General features: G+C 41.7%; 1 protein-coding gene and 1 long non-coding RNA gene across 2 annotated transcripts in view; one reads left to right on the top strand and one right to left on the bottom strand.

Moving 5' to 3' along the window:
* Nucleotides 1-25,701, top strand: part of LOC143121448 (protein NLRC3-like) — a 69,941-nt gene that overhangs the window by 25,406 nt on the left and 18,834 nt on the right. The window contains exons 7-9 of the mRNA XM_076281815.1: nucleotides 37-150; nucleotides 20,632-22,524; nucleotides 25,303-25,476. Of these exons, the coding sequence (XP_076137930.1) occupies nucleotides 37-150; nucleotides 20,632-22,524; nucleotides 25,303-25,476 (2,181 nt within the window). The remainder of the gene's footprint in view (nucleotides 1-36; nucleotides 151-20,631; nucleotides 22,525-25,302; nucleotides 25,477-25,701) is intronic.
* LOC143121555 (uncharacterized) lies at nucleotides 7,395-10,705 on the bottom strand. Its single transcript, XR_012986510.1, has 4 exons — nucleotides 10,322-10,705; nucleotides 9,102-9,169; nucleotides 8,742-8,916; nucleotides 7,395-8,360 (listed from the first exon to the last, which is right to left on the bottom strand). It is a non-coding gene; the product is annotated as an uncharacterized LOC143121555 (long non-coding RNA).

Here is a 25,701-nt window from a genome sequence, read left to right as displayed (position 1 = left end):
AGTTATTCAGTTTCTTGTGTCTCTTTATGTAACCAGCCCACAGACACACAGACCTCCATCTCCAGTGCCCAGCTGTGTGTCCATGAAGAGTAATCGGTCCATGGATATTATTCCCGACTTCAGCAGTGAACCAGTTCCATCAGGTCTAAAGTGAGTAGTTATCAGTCTGTAGACATGTCAGTCACGTGCATTTCAGCATGGCAAGTGATCTGAAGGAGCAAAGGAAAACACACACACACACACACACACCCCCCCCCCCACACACACACACACACACACACACACACACAGGGGTGGGTACAGTACTGAAAATCTATACTCACGTAAAAGTACACTTGAGTAAAGGTAAATATTACCATCTGCGAAATCTACTCAAGTAAAAGTAAAAAAGTACTTTGTTAATAAATTACTCAAGTTACTAGTTACTTTTGTTTTTTACAATTTCATATTTTTGATGGTCCTTTAAAAGTAGGCCTATCCTTTACACCTATTTGCTTTTCTCCTTCTTTGTAGGCTAATCATACAGGCAAACATATTTTAACAGCCCATTTCAAATAGATTTTATTAATATACTTTAATATTATCTGACACACTTGTGTAGGCTATCATAGCCAGAATGTCACGGGCTGCTTCTTAACCCAAATGCAGTACAAAAGAGTGTTCTCACCGACTTTACTGACAGAGTGCAGCACAGGAACATTACAACAATGACACAGAAGGAACATCACAAAACTAGGGGTTTATATACACAGGGACTTAACAAGGCTAACAGGGCACAAGTGGACAAGAAAGAAGGTAAAACAAGAGGTGAACACAGGGCTGGAAATCATAATTAAACACAAAGGAGGGACAGGGAAAACAGGATCATTACACAGAATAAGCATTAAAGGAGAATTCCGGTGTGATATTGACCTAAAGCAGGGGTCCCCAACCTTTTATGTACCATGGACCGGTTTGATTCCTATTTTTTTTTCACGGACCGGCGGGGGGGTTCGGGGGTTCCATGTTCCATATGTGTTGTGCATGCATTACTTGAAAAGAACTAGCTCCAGTTATGTATGAACAGTGAAGGTAACAATCTCTTGTGAAAAACGTCAACTTGAAGAAGTGAAAATTGAACAATATGAAGCTACATCTATAAGTGTGAACATGCTTAACAAAATATGGGAACAAAACATGGGCTATGTGCGCCGCGGTGGGCTTTGCCACGATTATGGACACGTACCAAATGCGTCATGTGAAACGCCTGTGGGCGCATTGGAGAAAGCCATGAGCGTCCCTCTCGCACGATAAAGGGTTTGAAAACGGCCAATAAACTCCTCTAAGCGGGCAATAGATGGCAAGGGCATGTCACATATTATTGTCTTTTTGATTAGGCCTACCAAGCACATATTCACGTTTAAATGAAGGTTACTGGATAATTTAAAACAAAAGCAAATTGTCCTGAAAGCATCCGATATGTCGCCCTTGGATTGAAAGTCAAAACTTTGAATGCGTCCTAAGCGCCTGTGTGTTGCATTGGAGAAAGCCATGAGCGTCTCTCTCGCAAAATAAAAGTATAAGTATATATACTCTTTTGATCCCGTGAGGGAAATTTGGTCTCTGCATTTATCCCAATCCATGAATTAGTGAAACACACTCAGCACACAGTGAGGTGAAGCACACACTAACTACCTGCAACAACAGTGGGAAAAACATGGGAGCTAAACGTGCATTACGAATATAATCAGTGGGAGCCCTGCTTGTTTCCCTGCAACAAGAAGCTTCCATCTGGGGGTGATGGAAGACAGTGACACCCTCAGTGTGTTTGAAATGTCCAGTCGATCGCGCAATTTGGTCTTAGTTGCAGTCATTGCCGGGATATTTTGCTTTGGTTTTGATCCAAAAACCCGCCAGAGGTTTCCTTATACACACTCTTAAGACCACTGTCATTTGCAATTTCGATCAACTGCTCTTCCTCCTGCGCTGAAAAGTTAGGACTATTCGGGATATTGACAAATGGGTTGCGGACCCACTCATTGGTTTGCCGTGGATCTTTGGAGGATGGGAAGTAACGCTCAAACTCATTTGAAAGCGCAACAAGGTGATCGCGCACCAGCTGCGAGAGAAAGGGCCCTGCCTCAGTCTCTCCCAAAACCCGCACTACTGTTTGGAACATATCAAATACACCCCGGTCCACTCGTCGTCCCCACAAATCAAGCTTGGCTTTTAATGCAGCGACTTTATCTGCCAGTTTAAAGACAGTAGTCATTCTCCCCTGGAGTGACAGGTTGAGGTCATTAAGCAACCCGAATATGTCACACAGGTAAGCGAGTTTTGACACCCAGTCCTCATCACTAAAATGTGCAGCTAACGGTGACTTTTTTTCTGTAAGGCTCTCGCAACTCAAACACAGGCCAGTGACCTGCTAAAGATGCTTGTTTTTTATTGCTCATTCTAGCAGTTTAGCTAACTTCGTGTGACACTACCGTTCGCCAAGAACTGATCAAGTGAAGTCAGCTGACCTGAGGCTGCGCAGCGCTGAAGGCAATACTGTATGTAAAAGTGTTGAAGGCGGGACAGACAGACGTAAGAAAATAGACCTTGCAAAATGCAAACATGCGTGCAATCAAACAACTGCATATAGGCCTATGCCATGTAAAAACGTGACATTATTGCGAATTAAATTTAGTTTAGTTTGCATGCATTTTTTTTAAAAACTCATGTCGTAGGCTACGGCCCGGTTAGGAATGTCCTGCGGCCCGGTGGTTGGGGACCGCTGACCTAAAGGGTTGAAACATGATACCGAGTGTGAAGGAATATCTCATAGCTCATCTCGGCTTGTCCCCTGCACTCAGAAAGCTGGCGCTAATTAACCGATGCTTCCAACAGTTTTTCGATGGGGGTGCCTCGGGCATCGGCCTAGCCATGCAAATAAATCACTGTTTTACACCATTTGCGAGGCTCAAAGTAGCTCCATACTTCATTGGTAGACTTCCAAGGGCCTTGACATTTAAAACGAGACATTGAGAACTTTGAAAAAGCACTGGTATTTTATTTACAAGACGATTTATAAGTTTACTGTTCGCCACCATCTTGAATTTAGTCACGATAAGTCGAGCGACGAGTGTGAATGAACAGGTATGAGGTATAAGGGATCAGATTCCAAAAATAATTCTGTGGAAATGCATGGATTACAGTGCTGCTACTGGAAGCAACTGGAATCCATGCATTTCCACGGAATTATGCTAGGTTTTTTCAACTGTGTGTGCTCAATTACCAGTGCATTTTCTTTGCTTGTAAATTAATTTGTAGGCCTACTTTCCTTTAGCCTGGTCCTTACCGCCTGTGACTACGTTTCTCTTCGTCATACACGTGCGAGGCTGAAATCAAAATTTTGGCCGGAAGTAAGTAGGATGGTAACACCAGGCTAACTTTCCTTGTCATGTCATACTGTACCTCTCGTCTCGTTGCTACTCTGTCTCACCAGAAGATGCAGCAGCTGGCAGGACGTCATTGCGTTAACTGAGCTGTTAGAACATCTACTTCTGGGCGGATTATCATGACCACAGGCCCTGGGCACAAAATCGGAATGGCCTCCCACCCCGTGTGCACGGCAGGCAGGCAGGCACACAGACACGCAGGCAAATAGTAGCCAACTCTCACGAAGGAGTTTACATAAACCCCTCAATCTATAGGCTACAGATACGTATGTTTTTGGTGTTGTTTTTTTCTCATGGATTAGCCTACCATTTTGAAAAAGTTTTAACCCTTTAGGCGGCAGAGGTTTTTTTTCGAAACGTTCGATTTTGACATCTTCATTTCAAAAGGCTATATCTTAAAAGTGATAAGAGATTGAGACTTTCTGTAAAATAGAGAAATATTAAGGATGACCCAAAGTTTATGTAGAGATTAAATGTTTATATCTAATTTGCATAGTATGACGTCATATGGTGGCGGCCATCTTGGATTTTAGAATTTTCATGAAAGGTTGCATGTTTGAATGATAAAATGCACCACTTCTTTCCCCCCCAAAATGTCCCTCACCTTCTGTATGCTATATTGCACAATACTGAATGCTCAGGTAGATAGTAAGTAGTGAACAAACTGTGTAAATCATTACTAATAAATGGCAGAAACAAACCAAATGCATGCAGCGGTAGACTGGCCTTTTGCTGTAGAGATTTTCCATTTACTACATACAGTAGGCACTCTGATTCCATGTATGGGGCACATATATATTATTCAGATGACACACAAACAAAAGTAGACAAGACCTGTTTAGTTCAAAAGCTCACTTGCCACGGCAAGGCACAGGTCAGGAGTGAGATGACGAGACAAGACAAGAGACAATGTTAGTATTTTTTTTCTTTTTGTTGTTTTTGTTAATGTTTTTTTGTTGTTGTTTTTTTCTTAGCTGACAAAGACACACACATCACAAGGACATGAACACACAAAAAAGAACACATAGTGTATGTCCTAAATTGTCAGGGAAATAGATAGCAAATCAACAGTGTAAATCATTACTAATAAATGGTTGACAATTTTTTTTTATGTAGCAGGCCTTTTGCTGTAGAGATAATGACTCCCTATCCATACAGGGCCGGCATTCCCATCATCTTGTGATAGACTATGCATGACCTAATGGCTCCCCTGCCCCGTGCTCCTGCTGTGAGCAGCATGGCCAGCTCTGCCTAGCGCGCGCGCCGAGTGGAGAGAATTTGCGCAGCTCGAACTAGGCCTACTGTCATTCTCATTGCGACTCCCCACACTGCCTCTACGTTCCCCCCTAACTGTCCTATGAGCACTTTGACCTCGTCTAACATACCCAGTGGCATTAGACAAAGGCTCCACCACGTTACTGTCGCCGCGATTGCGGAGAGGCACACGGTCAGAAGACAGAAGCTAGCGCTATGGACATTAGGCTACCTCCATTATGCTACCTCCAGCCTCGTTCGCCACACCACTAACACCCTGCTTACTTCCCGATGAACACTCCGACCCCGTGAAACATTATTCCCACCACTGACATTGGGCAAACGATTCAATGTTTGTGCTTGGTGTAAGCTAAACTCTCACTTTGTCCAGCTGCATCATTGCAAGGCAGGGACGCATCTGAAGCCTGGTCACTAAACGAATCACCGTCATTTTCTGAAGGCAGATATTCCCCTTCAGAATCAGGGTCCGCGAATAGAAGACCAAACACTTCATTTCGGGTAAACATTTTTGATGCCATTAGACGATAATCTAATGCAAATACTCGCTGACGTTGACAATATCGCTCTGATAAAGTAGCTCACACGCACACTAGCTCTGGTATTGCACGCACTGATTCAATGCGCTGTACCTAGAAAGTTTTGTTTTATTTTTCATGACCTTTTTTGGACTCGGGATGACGTATGACATCTGCCATCTAGTGGAGTGGAGGTTGAACGAAACATGACACCCTATTTGACTAAATCGGCCGTTTTATTCAGTACCGCATCTTGTCGAGTAAACTCGACCGTGGCGCCTAGAGGGTTAAAACTGTTGAAAAATAGGCAAAACGTTGATCAACTAGCCTACAAGATTAAATTTGGTAGCCTAATGGATGGAATTGTAGACTACACAAAATCGGGGGTTTCTCCTCGAGGAACTTTTTTGAATTCTGGCAGCTAATTGGACGTTTTTCAAGCAATTTTGGACAGAAACTTTAAGCTGAAGACAGGCAAGCTGCCCGTCTGGCTCATCCAAACCACACACTGCATTCGTCAAACAAACACTAACAACTTGAACATCACACTAAATAAATCTGTACTGATAAGAGGTTTAATTGACAGAAATCAATTTCATTTGTGTAGGCTATCAGCTAGACCAGGGATGGGCAAACTGCGGCCCGCCAAGCACTTTCATCCGGCCCGCTGAGCATTTAATTTGGTTATCAGGCTGCTCGCTATTTTTTTCCTGCGATAGAGACGACGTTAGTTAGCTTTACTGCAAACTGCTTTTCACTCTCCTTAGAGAAAGTTTACAATGTCAATGTCAAAACATCATGTTACATATAGATGATAGGCCTACTCTTGGTTATCGCCTTTGCAGCAGATCTAACTTGACCGTTATGCTACTCCATTTAATTGGGAACAAGTCTGCGCACACGAGAGGGAGAGAGAGCGGCAGGTTCCAGCTGGCTTGTCATTGTTGATAATTGGTATCTCCTTATAAGAAGGAAATCATGAAGGCAACAGTAGTTCCCCCTACTGACTATTTATAAACTGTGAGAGGGCACAGCCATAGGTATAGCACAAGCCATGGATAATTGAGAAATAAACGTGAATTGTTCTTAAAGCGACAATTATATACAATTGTTAAACAGCATCAAATGAGCAGTATTTTTTAAGCAATTAATATTGTAAAACTAATACTTTTGATACTAAATGATTATAAAAAATGTATTTTTGTGTCTGTGTGTGTCGTTGAATTTTCAAAACCCAGTGTGGCCCTTGAGCCAAAAAGTTTGCCCAGCCCTGATCTAGACACTACAACAAAGTCTTTCTAAGCAGCCCATCAGTGGTTCTCAAAACTGCTGTGACCTAATGGTTTGTGAGTCTGGCCATGCGAGTGGCACTCGTCAAAACGTGCCTTGTCTGCATGAGATTGCAATCTATACCTGGCATTAACAAACACGAATGCGCTCGCTCTATGCGTAAAGCCACTAAATTATTACATTACATTACATTTGGCTGACACATTTTTAGCCAAAGCGACTAACAACATGGTAAACAGTTTAAGTTTTAAAGCAATTCTCAACAATTTTAGGACAATTTAAAAAACGGTAGAGTACAGTAAGAATAAGTGCATCAGTGAGTGATGTTTTTAACAGTTACGTGTCAGTTCAAGACGGCTGGTGAGTGCTAGGATCAGCAAGACTTGTTGTAAGTGGTGCTATGAGAGGAGATATTCTCTAAAGAGCTGGGTCTTCAGGAGTTTTTTGAAAATGGAGAGGGATGTCCCTGCCCTTGTAGGAACTGGCAGTGTGTTCCACCAACGAAGAACAACAGATGAGAAAAGTTTGGATTGGCCTGAGCATACCGGTGGTAGAGCTAGACGTCGTTCGTCTGAGGAGCGCAGCTGTCTGGAGGTAGTGTATGTCTGTATGAGGGCATTCAAGTACACTGTAAGAAATTTTCCCGTAAAAAAACAGGAATCAACTGGCAGCAGAGTTTCCAGGAGATTCCTGTTATTTAACGGTGCCCTGGTTTAACATTAAGTTAATGTAAAATAACAACATTAATTTCCTGTAAATTAACAGGAAACAACTGGCAGTATTTCCAGGAGCTTCCCATTGTTTAACGGCAGACTACCATAACATTAAATTCCTGTTAAGTATATAACATAATTTTCATGTTGGGTAACAAGAAAAAAATGTGATCTTCGCGTTAGTTACACAACAGGTCTTTATTTTTTTACAATTACAGGAAACAAGTGCCATATATTGAGTTCATCCACTCTCAAATCAACATTTTAAAGATAAAAATCCATGTTTTCACATCAGTTACTTATTTGTAATTTAACAGATATTTTATTTCACAGCACTTACTTGACAGTCTAACAGTAAAGTAATCTTTTTGAAAGATGAAGGGACATGAAGCAAGATAATAGTAAATAGTAATTTTGGAAAATGTAGACTGACTATAATCGTATTTCAGGATCAGGGAATAAGACACAGAAGAATGATCATGGAAAATAAAAACATCGCATTAGGCTCGTGTATCATGTATGAATGTAAAATGTAGATACATAGTAGTATTTAGAAAATCGGATTTCAAAGAACAGGCAATAAGACACAGAGGAATTACAATGGAAAACAAAAACATTGCATTAGGCCCGTTTAAAATGTAGACACGCTATCTAGTTGTATTTTGAAAATCGTATTTCAAAAAACAAGGAATAAGGTACAAAAGAATTATCATGAAAAACAAAAACATCGCATTAGGCTCGTGTATCACTTATGAATGTAAAATGTAGACACGTGATCTAGTTGTATTTCAAAAATCGGGAATAAGGTACAAAAGAATTATCATGGAAAATAAAAACATCGCATTAGGCTTGTGTATCACATATGTATGTAAAATGTAGACATGTAATCTACAGTAGTACTATTTCAAAATCAAATAAGATACAGAATAATTATCACAGATAATTATCAATATCATTGCATCGCATTGGGCTTGTGTACATGTGAGAATGAATAAACTGACAGATTATGTCCAGAAGAATTTAAAGTACAGAGATGAGTATAAATGATAATCAGGGAGGAAATCAAGTAACATTCATGAGAAATCAAGTATAACATTCACTTTACTTATTAGTGATTGTTCTTAGGCTTCTTCTGGGCCTTTTTTCTGTGAGAGAGAGAAAGAGAGAGAGAGAAAGAGAGAGAGTTACAAAAACTGATAGGGTACACTAGGATTCATGTAGAGGAAAATTGTGCCAAAGTGAATGAATCAGATGTGAATTTGTAACGTCAACACACTTTCTCACAATGAAATTAACTGACATTTATTACTTACTGTAACTGCATTTAAATTTGATTTAATCAGTTGTATGAAGTAGAAGTATAGTGTTCTGTGGTTATTACAGCAGTACTATGCATGATTGCTCTCTACAGAGGGTGTAATCCTGCATAGTAGTGCTTATAACTACATAGTAGACTACTACACAACCCCCCCAATACATACCACACATAAAACAAATTCTGGTTCGAAAGTGTGACATGAACTTACCTCTGGATGAATTCAAGGGTGCTAGCTGCCTCCTCCTGATATTGCAGATTCAGAATGTAGAAGGTGGAGAAACATGTCGCAAGGCCTGTTAGAAATGTGGCGAGGTTGGACCCTTCACAAACGATTAAGGATTCAATGCTGACCATACACTTTTGATGATTACCTTGTCGTTCACCTGAAAAAAATAATTTATCATATTCAATTTAAGATATAGATCCACATGTCAACTATGATTAGATTCATTTTAGGATTTTGTCCAAACAAAATTCAATACAGAAAAAAAATCATTTAGTGTTCAAAAGTTGATTTAAATATGTATATGTTGATCATTACTACTCTAGTGAATGAAAACAAACATACCTAGTAATATCAGGCGAGGCGTCACAGGTAGGCTTGGAAGACTCAACATCAGCTACGGTCGCACATCCCTTAGCAAAAGAAAAGAAAGGCACTCAACAACTCTTCATGATGTGTGTGTGTGTGTGTGTGTGTGTGTGTGTATGTGTGTGAGTGAGAAAGTGAATGTAATCTCTGAGTGTGTGTGTGTATGTATGTAAGGAGTGAGTGAATGTGAGTTGTCTGCAAGGTGAGTATGAAAGGTGTGTGTGTGTGTGTGTCTGCCGTTGAATGATTAAAAGTGATGAGGCGGGTGTGATAAGATGTTTGTGTGAGGAATGTGTGTGCAAAGTGAGGGTGCTTGCTTTTGAAATAGTGTCTGTCTTATCAAAACCACATTGTTTATGGTTTCTATATATGTGCGTCTAAAGACCTAGATAGATAAATAGATAGATAGATAGATAGATAGATAGATAGATAGATACTTTATTGATCCCCAGGGGAAATCCAAGACCTGCATGTCTCTTAAATTTTATTTGGCAATCTGGAACACAGCATGGAAGGTCTATATTGGGTATATTGTCATGAATTTAGGTATGGCTCACATAAATAGACGCAGTGGACTGATGCCCACATAGTTGACATGTAAACATCTTCCTGTTGCATGCCGCTAGCTCAAATGAACTCGGGAGTTATACCATACGCGTGTCATGCAACCACCTCTGCTATGGAGAGCTAGCTAGGCTACTAACTAGCATTAGCTTTCTAAACTGAAGGACTTAACACAACTTTAAGTAATTACCAGCACGGGCGAAATCCATGCATACAAGTGAACACTGAAAGCAGCAGTCAACACTGATCCGTTTGTGCCATATTGTTTATTTGGCCACTGGTTTATTAAACTGATGATGCTAAGCAGACTTAGCTAGCAAGCACGTGTTATAGCAGGTAAATCACGCGAGTTAAACTTTCAAAAACTACGCATACCCTACACATACCAATACATTTAGATGGCTCCAGATTGCAATGAAGAAACGTAAAATTTGATCGACAAGTGTAGTGATAACGATAACGCATGGCTTAAGAAGGGCGAAAGTGCGGTCTTGGCTAGCTGAATAGCACTGCTACTAACTTCGTTTCAGCAGGGTAACATTCAGAGATGTTGTATTATACAACTTAATATAAACATGACCAGTGTGCTTTCAAACGTTGTATTTCTGGTCAAAGGTGACAGATAAACTCACCTTATTGTGTTGATGGCTTTCGATGGGTTTGGGTATGATTCCAACGTATCGTCTTCTCTCAGCAGACAGCTTCCCATCACCAGAACGAAGGTAACGTTAATAGATAACAGGAAGTACGTGTGTTCCAGAATAAACATTACGGGCGTGGTAAATAACAGTGTTGGAGCCTGATTTTACATATTTGTCTTACTAATGACCGGAAAGTCCTGTTTATTAAAGGAAACCGGTGAATAATGTTGGAATCTGGGTGTAAATTTACAGAAACTTTTTACAGTGTAGGTGGGAGCAGAACCGGAGACTACTTTGTAGGCAAGGGTTAGAGCCTTGAATTTGATGCGGGCCGCCATAGGTAGCCAGTGTAGCTGGATGAGCAGCGGGGTAACATGTGCCCTTTGGGTTGGTTGTAGACCAGGCGCGCCTGAAGGGGTTTCACTGCGCAGGCTGGGAGACCTGTCAGGAGGGCGTTGCAGTAGTTGAGTCGTGAGATGACTATCGCCTGAGCCAGGAGTTGGGTAGCATCTTGAGTCAAGTAAGTCCTGATTTTCCGTATGTTGTAGAGTGCGAAACGACATGACCGGACTGAGGCAACATGATCTGAGAAGTTTAGTTGGTTGTCGAGAACAACTCCTAGATTTCTTGCAGTCCTGGGAGGTGAAACAGACAGGGAGTCAAATTTGATGTTGATGTCGTGGTGAATGGTAGGTTTAGCTGGGAGGACCAGCAGTTCAGTTTTTGAGAGGTTCAGCTGGAGGTGGTGTGCCTTCATCCATGTAGCTATGTCTGAGAGGCAATCCAAGATCCGTGCTGAAACCAAGGGGTCATCAGGTGGAAAGGATAGATAGAGCTGTGTGTCGTCTGCATAGCAGTGGTATGAGAAGCCATGCGAACGGATAATCTGTCCCAAGGAGGTGGTGTAGATAGCAAAGAGAAGGGGGCCCAGCACTGAGCCCTGGGGGACCCCTGTGGTGAGATGGTGAGGTGCAGATAGCTGACCAAGCCAAGATACGTTAAACGAGCGTCCTGTGAGGTAGGATTCAAACCAGGAGAGAGCAGAACTGGAGATTCCCATGTTAGCGAGTATAGAGAGAAGGATGCGGTGATTAACCGTGTCAAAGGCAGCCGATAAGTCAAGCAGAATGAGTACTGATGACCGAGCAGGCCATTTTGAACACTGTTGAACACTGTTGGAAATGTGCCGGAGGTTAGCGAGGCATTGATCACATGTGTGATAGCTGGTGCGATGGTCGGGCTGATGGACTCGTAGGTATAGGGTCCAGCGAGCATGTGGTAGGACCATAGACTGTATATATAGAACTGGACAGTGTGGCTGCATTCTACAGTGTTCTATGGAATTGAAGCCGCCGAGGCGATGCCATCTTGGAAAATGTGGAGCCAATTTGAAGTGCGGCTGCACAGCAAAAGTTGAAGCATGCGCAGTGAAGAGGAGTCGCGGTCAGGCACGCCCACTCAGTTGCCACTCAGCGAGTTAAACACGCCCCTTGTCAAGTGAAACCCGCCCCCTTCTCCTTTCCACAACGCAGGTCGACTCGCCGCCGAAGGCTAGCTGGCTGGATGAATTTTGCGGCTGTGAGTTAGCTAAACAGTACAAACAACAATCGGTTTGTTCTTGTCTGGTAAGTGTATCAACTGAAAAGTTTTTTTTGTCTATTAGTGTTCTTAAATACATCTAAGAGAGCGTATTATGTTGATTATAGACTGTGACAATTTAGTATGGTGAATACTAATGAGCTAACAACAGAAATACGGACAGCGAATTACATGCTAACGTTAGCAGCTACATTAACGTTACCGTTAACGGGAGGCTAAGTTAGTCGTTGAAGTGAAGATTAGCACACAGCTCCCGTAACAGTCGATGCATGATATACTTGGTTTTAGTAGTTGTTGCTGTTTTCAAATATCTCAATGTATGCCATCTCAACATGGAGTAACCATTGACTGTACATGGGGATTTATAACACTAGACAGTCAGTACAGTGTGTGATAAAGCAACGGTATGATGTGATAAAGCAACGCAAGTTAACGTTAACGTAATGTGAAGCATGGACCTCATCAACCTGTCATGTTAATGTAACTACTAGCCAGTTTGCCAGCGTTGCATTTTTTCTAACGTTAACGACAGACACCTCTGTTAGAGCTACTTCTGTGATGGTAGGTCGGTAGCATAGACTGTAAAAAATAGATCGGTAGGTCGGTAGTTGTAGACCGCATAAGTGAATGATCGATAAATGAAACGCCTGCATTAAACACTATGCCAAGAACCAGTCACTTCCCAGGGATATCGGTGAACATTTGAGAAAGACCTTAGTTTGTCATCTAACGTCCATGATCAGTCATACTGATAACGTTATTTTTCAAGCTGACGCAAGTTAATAACATTCACACCGCATATTTAAATGTGTAGTTAACATTAGGTAGGCTGTGAAGTTTATTGCACACATATATTTAATTAATTGGTATTACTAGTGGTGTTGAGTGCCTGATTAGATGCTTTGTAATGTTGTAAAATTGTCTGACTAACTTTATTGTAACTTTCCTTTTTGCAGGTAAGATATGGGTGATGGCTGAATGTACTGGAGGTGGCGGCAAGGTGGTCTCCATGGTCTACATTACTCTGCAAGTAAGGGAATGCCTACGTGAAGTGGTTTGGCTGGGGTGGTCTGAGGTGGCATGTCCTCCCTCTTTCTCCAAGTCCCCTGACATCCATCTCCCTGACATCATCACCCACCGTCACTGGATCAACCTGAAGCCCCTTATACATGGGACATGGCACAGCACCACTACGTTCTGAAAACACATGACTTTCAATAACTTGCGTGGCACCAAGAAAGGTCTGCCGTTGCTCTGAACCTTCTGTTAATGTGACATCATTCATACTTGAGGCTGTACACATCCCTTTGTTTCTATTTTCTTTATTGATGTCACCCAAACTTCAACTTTCTGTATGCCCCTGAACTCACACAAATTGTAAATTGCAATGCGCCATTTAACCAGTGGTGTAGTCTAGTTAGTTAGTTGTAGTGGTGGGTATACTGTGAGCAACCCCAAAATGTTATTAAATATGTATCCTTGCCTATTTTAAATGGGTATACTGAGATGATGCTTTTTAAATGGGTTTACTGTGTAGTCCTGTGTATCACGTAGACTATACCATACCACGGTCATTTAACTGCCTTGGTATTTAAGTCAGAGGCCATTGCTTAGTATTTAACTGTAGCCTACACAAAGATGTAGACGTTACAAGAATATTAATATCAGAATAATTATTGGTTGATACTAAATCAATATTGAATGTTTTTTTATTTTTTTTATTTTGTGTGATATATCATTCAGAATGCTGCAACATGACTGGTCTTCAATCAGCCAAAGAGGACACATCGTAACTCCTCTCCTAGTTACTCTCCATTGGCTCCCTACAGTAGCCAGAATTACATTTAAATCTCTCACTTTGGCCTATAGGACACTGACTGGATCTGCTCCTTGTTATTTTAATTCAATGATCAAGATATACATCCCCAACCGCCCACTGCGGTCTTCTGATGAGCGTCTGTTGTGTCGACCAGTCTTAAACGCTAGGTCAAATTCAAGACTCTTTTCCTCAGTGGTTCCATGTTGGTGGAATGAGTTGCCCAGTGCTCTTCGTTCTTGTGATAGTTTTTGGTCTTTTAAGCACTTATACATTATGGTTTGTATGCAGTAGTACTGTTTTATTTTCATTATAGGCTGTTGATTAATTTGACATTGTTTATTATTGATATTCTCCTTAATGTAGTCTTACCATGTTATTGTTATTATATTATTGATTGAATGGGCATTATTATTTATTTTTGCTTTCCCCCCTCATTTTCATTGTTTATTTCATTAGGCTATTGATTGATCCCTGTTTTAAGTATTATATTGTTTTGTACTTGTTAAGGGTAACCATAACCATCATCATCATAATGTGGTATTTTCTTATGCACTTGAAACAAAGAATAAAAAATATTTATTTAAACGTAGTACCACTTTAAACACATCACACACTGAACAGCAAAGTAGCTTCCTGATTATGTGTAAAATGTTTACAGAGTATCCTGATGTAGTAGGTCCATGTCCTCATATTTTTACAGCTGACATGAAGGCTGCAATATTACATTTTTGATTTATAATGGAGCACCCTCTCTGGTGAAAGACTAGCAAGCCTGTGGTAGAGGCATACGATTACAGACATATTGAGAGAGCCTATCAATGAGTTGTTTTCAATTTAGACGTATTATTTTGAAATGATGTACGTCTACGGGAGGATTTACACATCACTGGCAAGACCTGATCAAATCATACCAATGCAAAATGCTTCTCCAGTAGTGCAATCGCAGGTAACAACGATACCTTAATGCAATTTCAGATAGGCCTACCGCTGTTCTGAGCATAGGCTACTAAGCAAATTGGCCATTTGTAACTTTGAATCCCTCCTCACGTTAAGCTATGGTCCAATAATGTGTTCACTAAAACACAAGTAACGTTATTTGTCGGGCTGATTCATAAATGGGCATACCGAGGTTGTCGACCTAGCAGGCTAGGTGGCGTTTATTGCCATTCGCAAAACTAAGCAAGAGTTAACGTTAATGAAACTTAACATCGCCTTCTCCAGTGACTTAAGTGTATTCAAATGAAGTTGCAACGATGATGGCGGCAATCACTGGTTACGTTAAACTATTTGAAACAAGTAGGACTGTAAATGATGGTGACTATGGCTAACGTCAGGATCAATATAGTAGAGCACTTTTACTTTACCTATCAACTGGCTAATGCTAGCAAGCATGAGCTAGCATGCTATGAGCTAATATACTTAGCATCTACGAAAGAACAGCACATCTTTTTTCACAAAGAATCTGTCACAACTAACAACGATGTCTCTTAGAAACAACTACACAATCTATGACTATCAATATGTATTTAGTCAGACTGTGATTAGATATAGCCTAATCATAATAACAGCAACACTTATTTAGGTTAATTTATGTGTCGAAATCAGGTGTCGTTAAAATAAGTGAGCGATGACGTGGTAGTGTCTGCAGCCTAGACGGTAAAACATAATGGACAAAGCGTCGTGTCTGCAGCCAGCCAGCTGTCAATCATAGGTGTAAACACGCCCTTTTTAGATTTGTTAATATAACATTAAAAAAAATAATTTCAGCGAGAAAAGAAAAATTGTGTGTATTGAAGCATCTTGAAAACTATTTTTTCGAATAAAAAGTTGTTGATACAAAAATAGTTTTAGGAGAGAAAAGTGACACGGAAAGTTGGCTACTTGGCCATTGAAATACATGGGGATGGGCGGAGTTACACATTGTACTGCAGCCAGCCACCAGGGGGCTCTGGACTAACGCTCGCATCACCCTTAACTGACGGCACACTGTCCAGTTCTATATATACAGTCTATGGGTAGGACGGCTACATGTCAGGAGTCTAGATACTTCACTCTCGGAGAGAGGCGCGAATGCTGAAAAAGATGTTCCAGCAGCCCCTAGAGGTTGTAGGAGTGTGGTATCCGAGTCAGATGCGTTGTGTGGGCATGTAGAGAATTGACTGCTGATTGCCGCCACTTTGTTTGTAAAAAATGAGGCGAGGGTATCCGCAGTAAGGCTGGATGGAGGAGGAGGCAGCTGAGGGTTGAGTAGTGATTTGAAGGTTGAGAAAAGCTTTCGAGTGTCTGTAGCGCTGTTGATTTTGTCATTGTAGAAAGCCGTCTTAGCAGCAGTGATGCTGGCTGAGAAGGAGGTCAGGAGTGTCTGGTAGTTTTTGAAGTCATCAGTTAGTTTGGATTTGTGCCATTTCCTCTCCGTGGCTCTGAGTTTGGTGCGCTGCGATCGGAGGGTATCATTTAGCCATGGATGAGAGTGTTTGGATCGAGCTGGCCTTGTGGTAAGAGGGCACAGCTCGTCTAGACACGAGCTCAGTGTCGAGCAGAGCGAGCCTGTGGCCTCATTAACCTTCAGAGAGGAGAAGGTGTTGAGTGGAGGTAGACCGGAGGCAACCACAGAGGAGAAGTGCGTTGGGGACAGGTTCCGGATGCTGCGGCGGAACGTGACCATCGGCTGAGGAGCCGGAGGCTGACGTTGAACTGGATGATGAAGTGGTCAGAAAGATGGAGAGGCGTCACCATGAGGGTGTCTGTGCTGCAGTTCCGAGTGAGGATCAAGTCAAGCTCTTTGCCAGCTTTGTGAGTAGGTGGGCTTTGAACCAGTTTGAGGTCAAAGGAGTGGATCAGGGCCAAAAAGTCCGCTGAGCCTGATATGATGTTCATATCGCCGAGAACGAGAAGCAGACAGTCATGCTCAGGGATGGAGGACAGCAGAGTGTCAAGTTCGTCCATAAAGTCGCCTAGTTGGCCTGGAGGGCGGTAGATGACCAGTACGTAGAGTTTTGCTGGGGCGATTACTCTAATGGCATGGTATTCAAATGAGACATATTTGTTTGGAGGCAGTAGCGGGGTGAATTTCCATTTGTTGGAGATTAGCAGGCCTGTCCCTCCTCCTCGTCCCGATGGGCGAGGGGTGTGGGAGAGGGTAAAGTTAGTGGAGAGTGCAGCCGGGGTGGCAGTGTTCTCCGGTTTGATCCAAGTCTCAATGAGAGCAAGGAGTTCCAACAAAAGGTGGTTGGCATAGCCAACTATGAAGTCTGTTTTGTTGACTGCGGATTGACAGTTCCACAAGCCCATGGAGAAGGAGGTTTCTGTAGGTGAGAGCCGTTTAAGTTGCTGGAGGTTAAGCAGATTTCTGCCCCTTTTGGCATGATGCCGTTTTCTGCGATGGCCGGTGATAACAGATATGGTGGAAAGGCACATTTTTGCCTTTGCTTGCTTGTCTTGATCGCGTCCGTCTTAAACGAGGACGGCTTGAAACGAGGGCTGAGGAACTCAACAGGAATTGCATGCAGCTGTCCTCGTGTCTCACTAATGATGAATCAGCATAGACCGCCCTCTGACGTTAGCACAGCTTAGATTGTTCATAAGGGTGTTAATTACAGTCAACTGAAAGTCCGCTCCCTCACACCGACCGAAACTCGCAGTTTCAAGTAGCCTCCTCCCTCAGCTGTTCCCAAACGCCCAGAGTCCAATTCTAAAGAATTGGAGAGGATTGGCCAATAGTAGCCTATGTGTTCTTCCTTTCTCTCTCCCAACGCACTGCAGTTGTTGTCTGATTAACTGAGAGGTGCTCCGATATTATAATGAGCTCGTCACGTCTGATCCCGCCCTCTGACGTTAGCACAGCTTAGATTTATGTGTGGGCTTACTGTGCTACACTCAGACTACATTTACACGAAGCAGGGTATTTTCCTAAACTAATATCTGGCCATCTACGTTTGCAAATAAAACTGCATTTACACGAGACCGTTTTTTTTTTTAAATGTGTTTACACGAACCTGTGTACATACATGCTGTCATGAGCACACCAAACCACAGTGGCAGTCTAACGATAAGCTCAAGCTCACATTACCCAATCAGAATCCTGAAAAGTTGCCCGAGCCACCAGAAACGGAAGTGTACTCTCTTCTTCGGATAGCAGCGGTAAAGCAAGTTGTTGTCGATACATAAACGCGATGGCTATTCTGAGCGCATCCATGATCACCTCAGCCCCAAAATGTGAAGTCGCACGTGAGAACATGTAAATGTAAACATTGGTCGCACATTTGGTGTACTTCTGTCGCATACTGTGACGTTGGCTGCCCAAAACTCCGTTTACCACAGTTTACAACCAAACGCATAAACAAAGTTTTCCAAAAAAATCACTTTGGCCGGAGTTTTTTGGATAACCATTTTACGGGGCGAATTCTCCGTTTGCGTCTAAATGAAAGGCTCAAACGTAGGGAAATGTCTTCGTATATAAAAATACACATGCTCGTGTAAACGGGGTCTCAAAAGTTTAGACAGAAGTAGATTTCATGTTTGTAGGTTGTTGAAGTGTGGACTAACTGCTCAATTGTGTTCAAGAAACCGCTACGTTAGCTAAAATGACATCTCGACATGACGAGTAGCCTAGTCTGGATGTTATGAACTGTTTCAACCGTGCAGTGTCAAAGCTGACAGCAGGCGGCATTTGTGCACACAGCTACAGACACTGTTTCTGACATGATTTAACATAATATTTTGATCGAACAGGTTGCACAAATCTGCATATGATTAGGGAAGTGCGGACTGCCTTTGTAACATGATCGAACATAATATTTTGACTGTGCCCAGGGCCCCTTATTTGTCCTGTGCCCCTGTTGCCCTAATGTTTAATCCGGCCCTGCTTCTGTGTAGTACAACAACGTGATGTGATTAATTCTACATTCCGGAAGGCCAGTCATTAATTTTATAATAGCAGGGAAATGTAGCAATGCATTCTGAAGCCCTGTTTCTTTTCTCCTACGCCGTTGTACACCGAAGGAGAAGTGCGCTTTTATCCCTCGAGATACTTTCTCCTCCGATAATATACTTGTACTCGTTACGAAAAGCAATTGAAAATGTAGCAGAGTAAAGAATAGATGACTGGCTCAAAAATTTACTTGAGTACCATTTTGAAAAAGGAATATGGAAAGTTGCTGTTCCATGAAAAAAAAATACTTTTCTCATGTGTGTTACTTGTAGCGTGTTACTACCCACCCCTGCACACATACACACGTACAAACACACATACACACACACACACACACATACACACACACCTACCACCTACTCACAGACCTGTAGACACACACACACACACACACACACACACACACACACGCATGTGCGCGCGCACACACACACAACCACACTCTTAGGAAATAAGGAACATATGCTGTTAAGAAAATACTGTGTTAGGGGTGTGTGTGAGTGTGTATGTGCACATCTGTGACACATGTTGTGTATATGTGGGGCGGTTGGGGGGGCCGTGTTAAGGGTAGATGTGTCGGGCGGTTGTGAGGTAGATGGAACAGCTTTCAGAGATTCAAGGTGGAAGATGGGATTTTATTAATTCCCCAAATAAGGCCAACATAAGGCAATGATAACGTAAGTTAATGTGAATAAAGCACTAAGGAGAAATAAAATACGTCTCAATAAAGAAATAAAAACAAAAGACTTGATAGTCAAAACAATACAATATACAAAAATATCCGAATAAAAAGATGAGCGCAATGGACTACACAGCTAGTCACTTGGGCTACACAGACGAGCTCTCAAGACTTACGCCTATTCAAATTGCAGCTCTCTCCCCCAAGCACCTACAGGCATGGGTTTAAATAGGGCCTGATTGCACTCCTGTAATTGGATCAAGCCAATGCATTATTGCAGCACAGGTGTGTTTCAGGATACCCACAGAAACAAGCTAATACAGCCAATAAATAAGTCTACGCATCTAGACAACATCTACTGAAGATTTAGCATAACCAAAAAATATATGAACAGCCTAAATAATCATTAAAACCCAGAAATCATAGCATGCACACATTAAAATGTCTCACCAATTGGTGATTTTGGTCATTTAGGCCTACTATTTGGGTTTAATGTAATTTAGAAATAGGCTAAGCAACCATTGCAAACTTTTACATCTGAAGAGAGATCCTTGCTAACTATCCCGCTAGCTCAGGTCACGTTTGACAATAGTGCTCGCTAAAATCATTAATGAACATTGCGAGACTTATCTCTTATCTTATCTCTTCTATGATCCCAGAAAGATTTTCTTCGACTTGTACATTTTTTGAAAATCCATATCCATAGTATTCAAAAAGTATTCATCCACATATCCTTATGCGCTATGTGCAACTTTTATTCACTAACAAGGCCAATTACTCTCACGTATCTCAAAGTGACAGGCACTCAATTACACCTACACATCACCAATGTGCACTCAATTAGACCTAGAACACCACATTAAAGATATGCCTAAGTGTAATAGTTTTAAAATAGTTATAGTTTTCAAATTGCTAAATATATTTACTAGTAATTATGCAGAATATATGAAATATGACATAAGCCATAATTTTCCATGTGTGTTTGTGTGGAGAGAATCAAGCAGAATCTGGGATGGCCACTGGTGTGAATGATCACACTACAGTTTATTCAATATTACTGATGATGATGTCAAGGTGGTGGGGCCCCCAAATCAAATACATTTTTTAAAGTATCAAAGAGGTATCGTGACAGCACTAGTGTGAATGTGTAAATGTGTGGGGTCTACCCACATTACAATCACACTGGCTCACTAAAGTACATATGTGTGTGTATGCTTGTGTTTCTGAATGGTTTGATTTAATCTTAAATCGTGTGTTTTGGTTTTTGCACACAGATTTCAGCAGTTCCACAAATCTCACCTGCAGAAGACGTTTCAGTGTCTGTTTGAGGGAACCACTCGGCAGGGAGAAACCAGATTCCATGAGATCTACACAGACATCTACATTATAGAGGGGGGAAGAGGAGAGGTCAATGATGAGCATGAGGTCGGACAGATAGAGAGGGCATCCTGGAGAGAAGCAGCACAAGATACACCCATCAAATGCAGTGACATCTTTAAACCCTTATATGGACAACCAAAACGGTGGGTTAGATATGAACATGAGCTCACACAGATAGAGAGGGTATCCTGGAGAGAAGCAGCACAAAACACACCCGTCAAATGCAGTGACATCTTTAAACCCTTATCTGACAAAGACAAACCCATTAGAACAGCGCTGACAAAGGGAGTGGCTGGCATTGGAAAAACAGTGTCAGTGCAGAAGTTAATTCTGGATTGGGCGGAAGGAAAAGCCAATCAAGATGTCCACTTCATATTTCCTCTTCCTTTCCGGGAGCTGAACCTGATGAAGGAGAAGAAACTCAGTCTGCTGAATCTTATTCAGCACTTCTTTCCTGAAATCAAAGATCCTAGAGTCTTCACCAGTTCAGAGCACAGAGTCATGTTCATTGTTGATGGTCTGGATGAGTGTCGACTTCCTCTAGATTTCCTCTCCAACCCGAGGTGTTGTGATGTGACAGAGCCAGCCTCAGTGGACGTGCTGCTGACAAACCTCATCGAGGGAAATCTGCTTCCTTCTGCTCTCCTCTGGATCACCACCCGACCAGCAGCAGCCAATCAGATCCCTCCTGAGTGTGTGGACCAGGTGACAGAAATAAGGGGATTCAACAACCCACAGAAAGAGGAGTACTTCAGGAAGAAAATGAGTGATGAGAACCTGGCCAGCAGAACCATCACACACCTGAAGACATCCAGGAGCCTCTACATCATGTGCCACATTCCAATCTTCTGCTGGATTTCAGCCACTGTTGTAGAGAAAACATCAAAAAAATCAGACAAAGTAGAAATGCCACGGACTCTGACTCAAATGTACACACACTTCCTGGTCATTCAGACTGGCATAAAAAATGTCAAGTACACAGAGAGAAAAGAGACAGATGAAGAGGTGATTTTCAAACTGGGGAAACTGGCTTTCCAACAGCTGGAGAAGGACAATCTGATCTTCTATGAGGAAGACCTGAGAGAATGTGGCATTGATGTCACAGAAGCATCAGTGTACTCAGGAGTGTGTACTCAGATCTTCAGAGAGGAGTCTGGGCTGTACCAGGGGAAGTTGTTCAGCTTCGTGCATCTGAGCATCCAGGAGTTTCTTGCAGCTCTGTATGTGTTCCTCTGCTTCAGCAACAGACAGAGAAACATACCTGACCAACAGCAGACCTCTAAGCTCTCTGCTCTGTTCAGAGCTGCAACACTTCATGACCTACACAAGACTGCAGTGGACCTGGCCATACAGAGTAAGAATGGACACCTGGACCTTTTCCTCCGCTTCCTTCTGGGCCTCTCACTGGAGTCCAATCAGAATCTCTTAAAGCACCTACTGCCACAGAGTAGCAGCCAATCAGATAGCTCAGAGCAAACAGTGCAGTATGTCAAACAGAAGATCAGAGATAAGAAGAGCTCAGACAAAAGGATCAACCTGTTCTACGGTCTGAATGAGCTGAATCACCATGCTGTAGTGGAGCACAAAATCCTCTTAGAAACTCTGAATGTAGAGACACTCTTACCAGGACAGTGGAAGACTAAGACATTTGAGTTTAAGATGTCAAAGGCGCAGCTGGCTGAGTTTGACCTGCAGAAGTACATAAAGACACCAGAGGAAGATCAGAGTGAACTACTCAGTCCAGATGAAGTTCTTCAGAAGGTGCTGCCAGCAGTCACTTCAGCTCTGTAAGTAACACGCTGTGTTTGTCTGTATTTAAGTATAGTATAAGTATATATACTTTTTTGATCCCGTGAGGGAAATTTGGTCTCTGCATTTAACCCAATCGTGAATTAGTGAAACACAAACAGCACACAGTGAACACACAGTGAGGTGAAGCACACACTAATCCCGGCGCAGTGAGCTGCCTGCTACAATGGCGGCGCTCGGGGAGCAGTGAGGGGTTAGGTGCCTTGCTCAAGGGCACTTCAGCCGCGGCCCACTGGTCGGGGCTCGAACCGGCAACCCTCCGGTTACAAGTCCAGAGTGCCAACCAGTGGGCCACGGCACATTTGTTCAGTGTGTGTGTGTGTGTGTGTGTGACAAAAACAGAGAAGAACACACATTTTAATTTAAGAATGTATGTGTGTGTGTTATAAGGCTTTCCAACGAGACCACATACTTGTCTGTATGTTAAAGTATGAAAAATTTTAAAAAATCATGAAATTAAATCAAATTGCATCATATTGACAGTCTGTACTTCAGTGCATTCACTTGCGCACTCATTAATCTCGTTTGAATTACTCGTGAACCCGTGAACGCATAGATATAGCAAGCATATCAGATGAAAGAGGAGACACAGGGCTATCCATTGGTACCAAGTATGTTGATCCTTCTGGCTTATGAAAACAGACGAAGTGACTGCAAAATAATAACGTCATGTACAAAAACCAACGCTGCACACCCATTACTCTCGTTTGAATTACTCGCGGACCTGTGATCGGATAGATATTCCACGCATGTCAGATGAAAGATGAGACACAGAGCTATCATTTGATACATCCTTCTGGGTTATAAAACAGATGAAGTGACAGCAAAATAATAGATATGGAGCGCAGAAAGGTCATTTTTAATCACTAAATAAAAAAATGGCATTTATTTCTGTAAGGCGCACACCACATATGTCTGTACATTTCTCAGCCCCAGAGAATCCTTCCACCATGGCAATGATATTGCCAGATTCAGGACAGTCTGCCCTACACACACATGAAATGCATGTAGAGCTATGAGCTTGCTGTAGTGAGATACATGTCAAAATATAAGGACTTTTATAATACTTTTCTATATTTTAATTCTTTAAAAATCGAAGATGAAGTGTGGCGTCTGTGCCTTTTGTCTAGTATTGAGGTGTCGCCCGGTGCGTATAGTCTCCAAAAAACGTAATACTCAAGTGAAGAAAGGGGAGATCGCACACAGGGGCTGAGTAGTTCCAAAGTGTATTTTAAAAGCCAAAAAACCAATTACAGGCCACATAATGTTTTTATTTTTTAAAATCAAAATAAAATCAATGCTAGTACTATTACATGAAATGATGGCAGATCTGGATAGCCTAGACTCTGAAAAAAACAATATATAATATGCGTGACTCAGCCAACACGATCCAAATAAAACATTCACAGTCGTGAAAGCAAGGACGCATAGAAGACTGAATTTCCCCTTGGGGATCAATAAAGTATCTATCTATCTATCTAAGACGACTAGCTGAATTACTATTAAATTCGCTTAGCGCATTAGCTTGCTGCACATATTTGTTTAAAACTCTTGCATTCAAGTTAACTGATCATCTCAATACCAATGTTTCTCAAAATGGCCTGTCCCAAGGAGAACGAGTATTACCTTGACATTTAAACACACATGGAGAAACTGAACAGTCCAATCAGTAGACTATGATAAGCTAGCCAACTATATATTATATTATATTATATATATATATTATATTATATATTATATTGTAATCCTCTAGTGCTCTAAGGTAGGCTATTGTGTTGATGTGTATTTTTTAACTGGCTTTTTAACTGGCTGCAGCCTAAAATTAGAGTGTTGACTACGTAGTTTAGCATATGTGTGTTTGTGGTATATGTGTGTGTGTTTCTGTGTGTGTGTGTGCTGGACGTGACATTGGGGATGTGGCTACATCGTTGATTCTACCTTTGAGTTTGAAGTTCAAGATTGAGATGTAATTTCAATTGATTTCGATTTAAAGAATTAGAAGAATCTTGAAGTCTAAGCATACTGGGAGCCACTGCAGTGAGACTAAACCTGGAGTGATGTGATCACACCTCTGGGTCTTAGTTAAAAGCTGGCAGCTAAATTCTGAATAACCTAGAGTTGTTGAATAGACTTTGAAAATGATTCGTGATATTTAAACACTTTGTGGTACTGGAGACTTAAGCAGAGCTACATTCATGATCTTTCATAGCAACAGAGAAGGAGATCACACCATGAGAGCTGTAGCTTAAAACAACAAACTGTATCTTTAAACTGAAAGCAATCTCATGTAACACTATGTCAATGTTTGGACACGTCTACTAAATTGTTGGTTCATTTTTACATAGTAGACCACAACTGAAGGGTCAAAACTACGAAATATCTCACATGGGATTTTATAGTTAGCACAAAAAGTGTAAACAAAGCAAAATGTTTTGCCACCTTTTGCTATGATAGCAGCTTTTCACACTCTTGGTATTTTCTTGTCCCAACTTCAGTTAGATACCTGGAATGTGTGTTCTCTCATATTTTTGATCACCAGTTTTATGAAATGTGAATTCTGTGAATTCTATCTGCAATATGAAAATGTAAGAAAAAAAATCATAACTGACTCGGCGTGCCTAAACCTTTCACTGTCCGGGTATATTTGTACTGTATTTTGTACCAGTGTACATTGCAAAACTACAAACAACAGTAAAGTAAACCAATGTAACATGGAGTTGGAATAACGATGCCTTATATTTGTCCTCTCATTGTAGACTGAAACAGTGTGGTCTCAGTGGAGATTCCTGTAAGGAAATATCATCAGCTCTCCAGTCAGAAAACTCACTGCTGAGAGAGTTGGACCTGAGATCTAATCTACTAAAGGATTCTGGAGTGGAGCTGCTGTCTGCTGGACTGAAGCACACTAACTGCAGACTGGAGAAATTGAGGTTAGTCATGTGAAATCAGTTGCTCTGTGATATGGTCAACTTAAGCCCTCCTTATATTTACACTGACAGGCTTTGGAAAGATTTGCAAAGATTTGGAAAAGATTTTTGAAAGACTACAGTCTCAGACCCTCTCACATCTAAAAACAAGTAGTAGAGCTTTAAGTCGCAGACTATGATTTTGCAATGACTAGGGATCTTGCAGGGTCACTATTTACAAGACTGCAA

Source organism: Alosa pseudoharengus, unplaced genomic scaffold (genome assembly GCF_046254945.1).
Source record: "Alosa pseudoharengus isolate Yale_2024_CS ecotype anadromous, Long Island Sound unplaced genomic scaffold, YU_APseudo_1.1 YU_APseudo_1.1_scf_1, whole genome shotgun sequence".
NCBI classification, from domain to species: Eukaryota; Metazoa; Chordata; class Actinopteri; order Clupeiformes; family Clupeidae; genus Alosa; species Alosa pseudoharengus.
The sequence above is the reverse complement of the archived record's forward strand: the minus strand, read 5'-3'. Positions and strand labels throughout refer to the sequence as shown.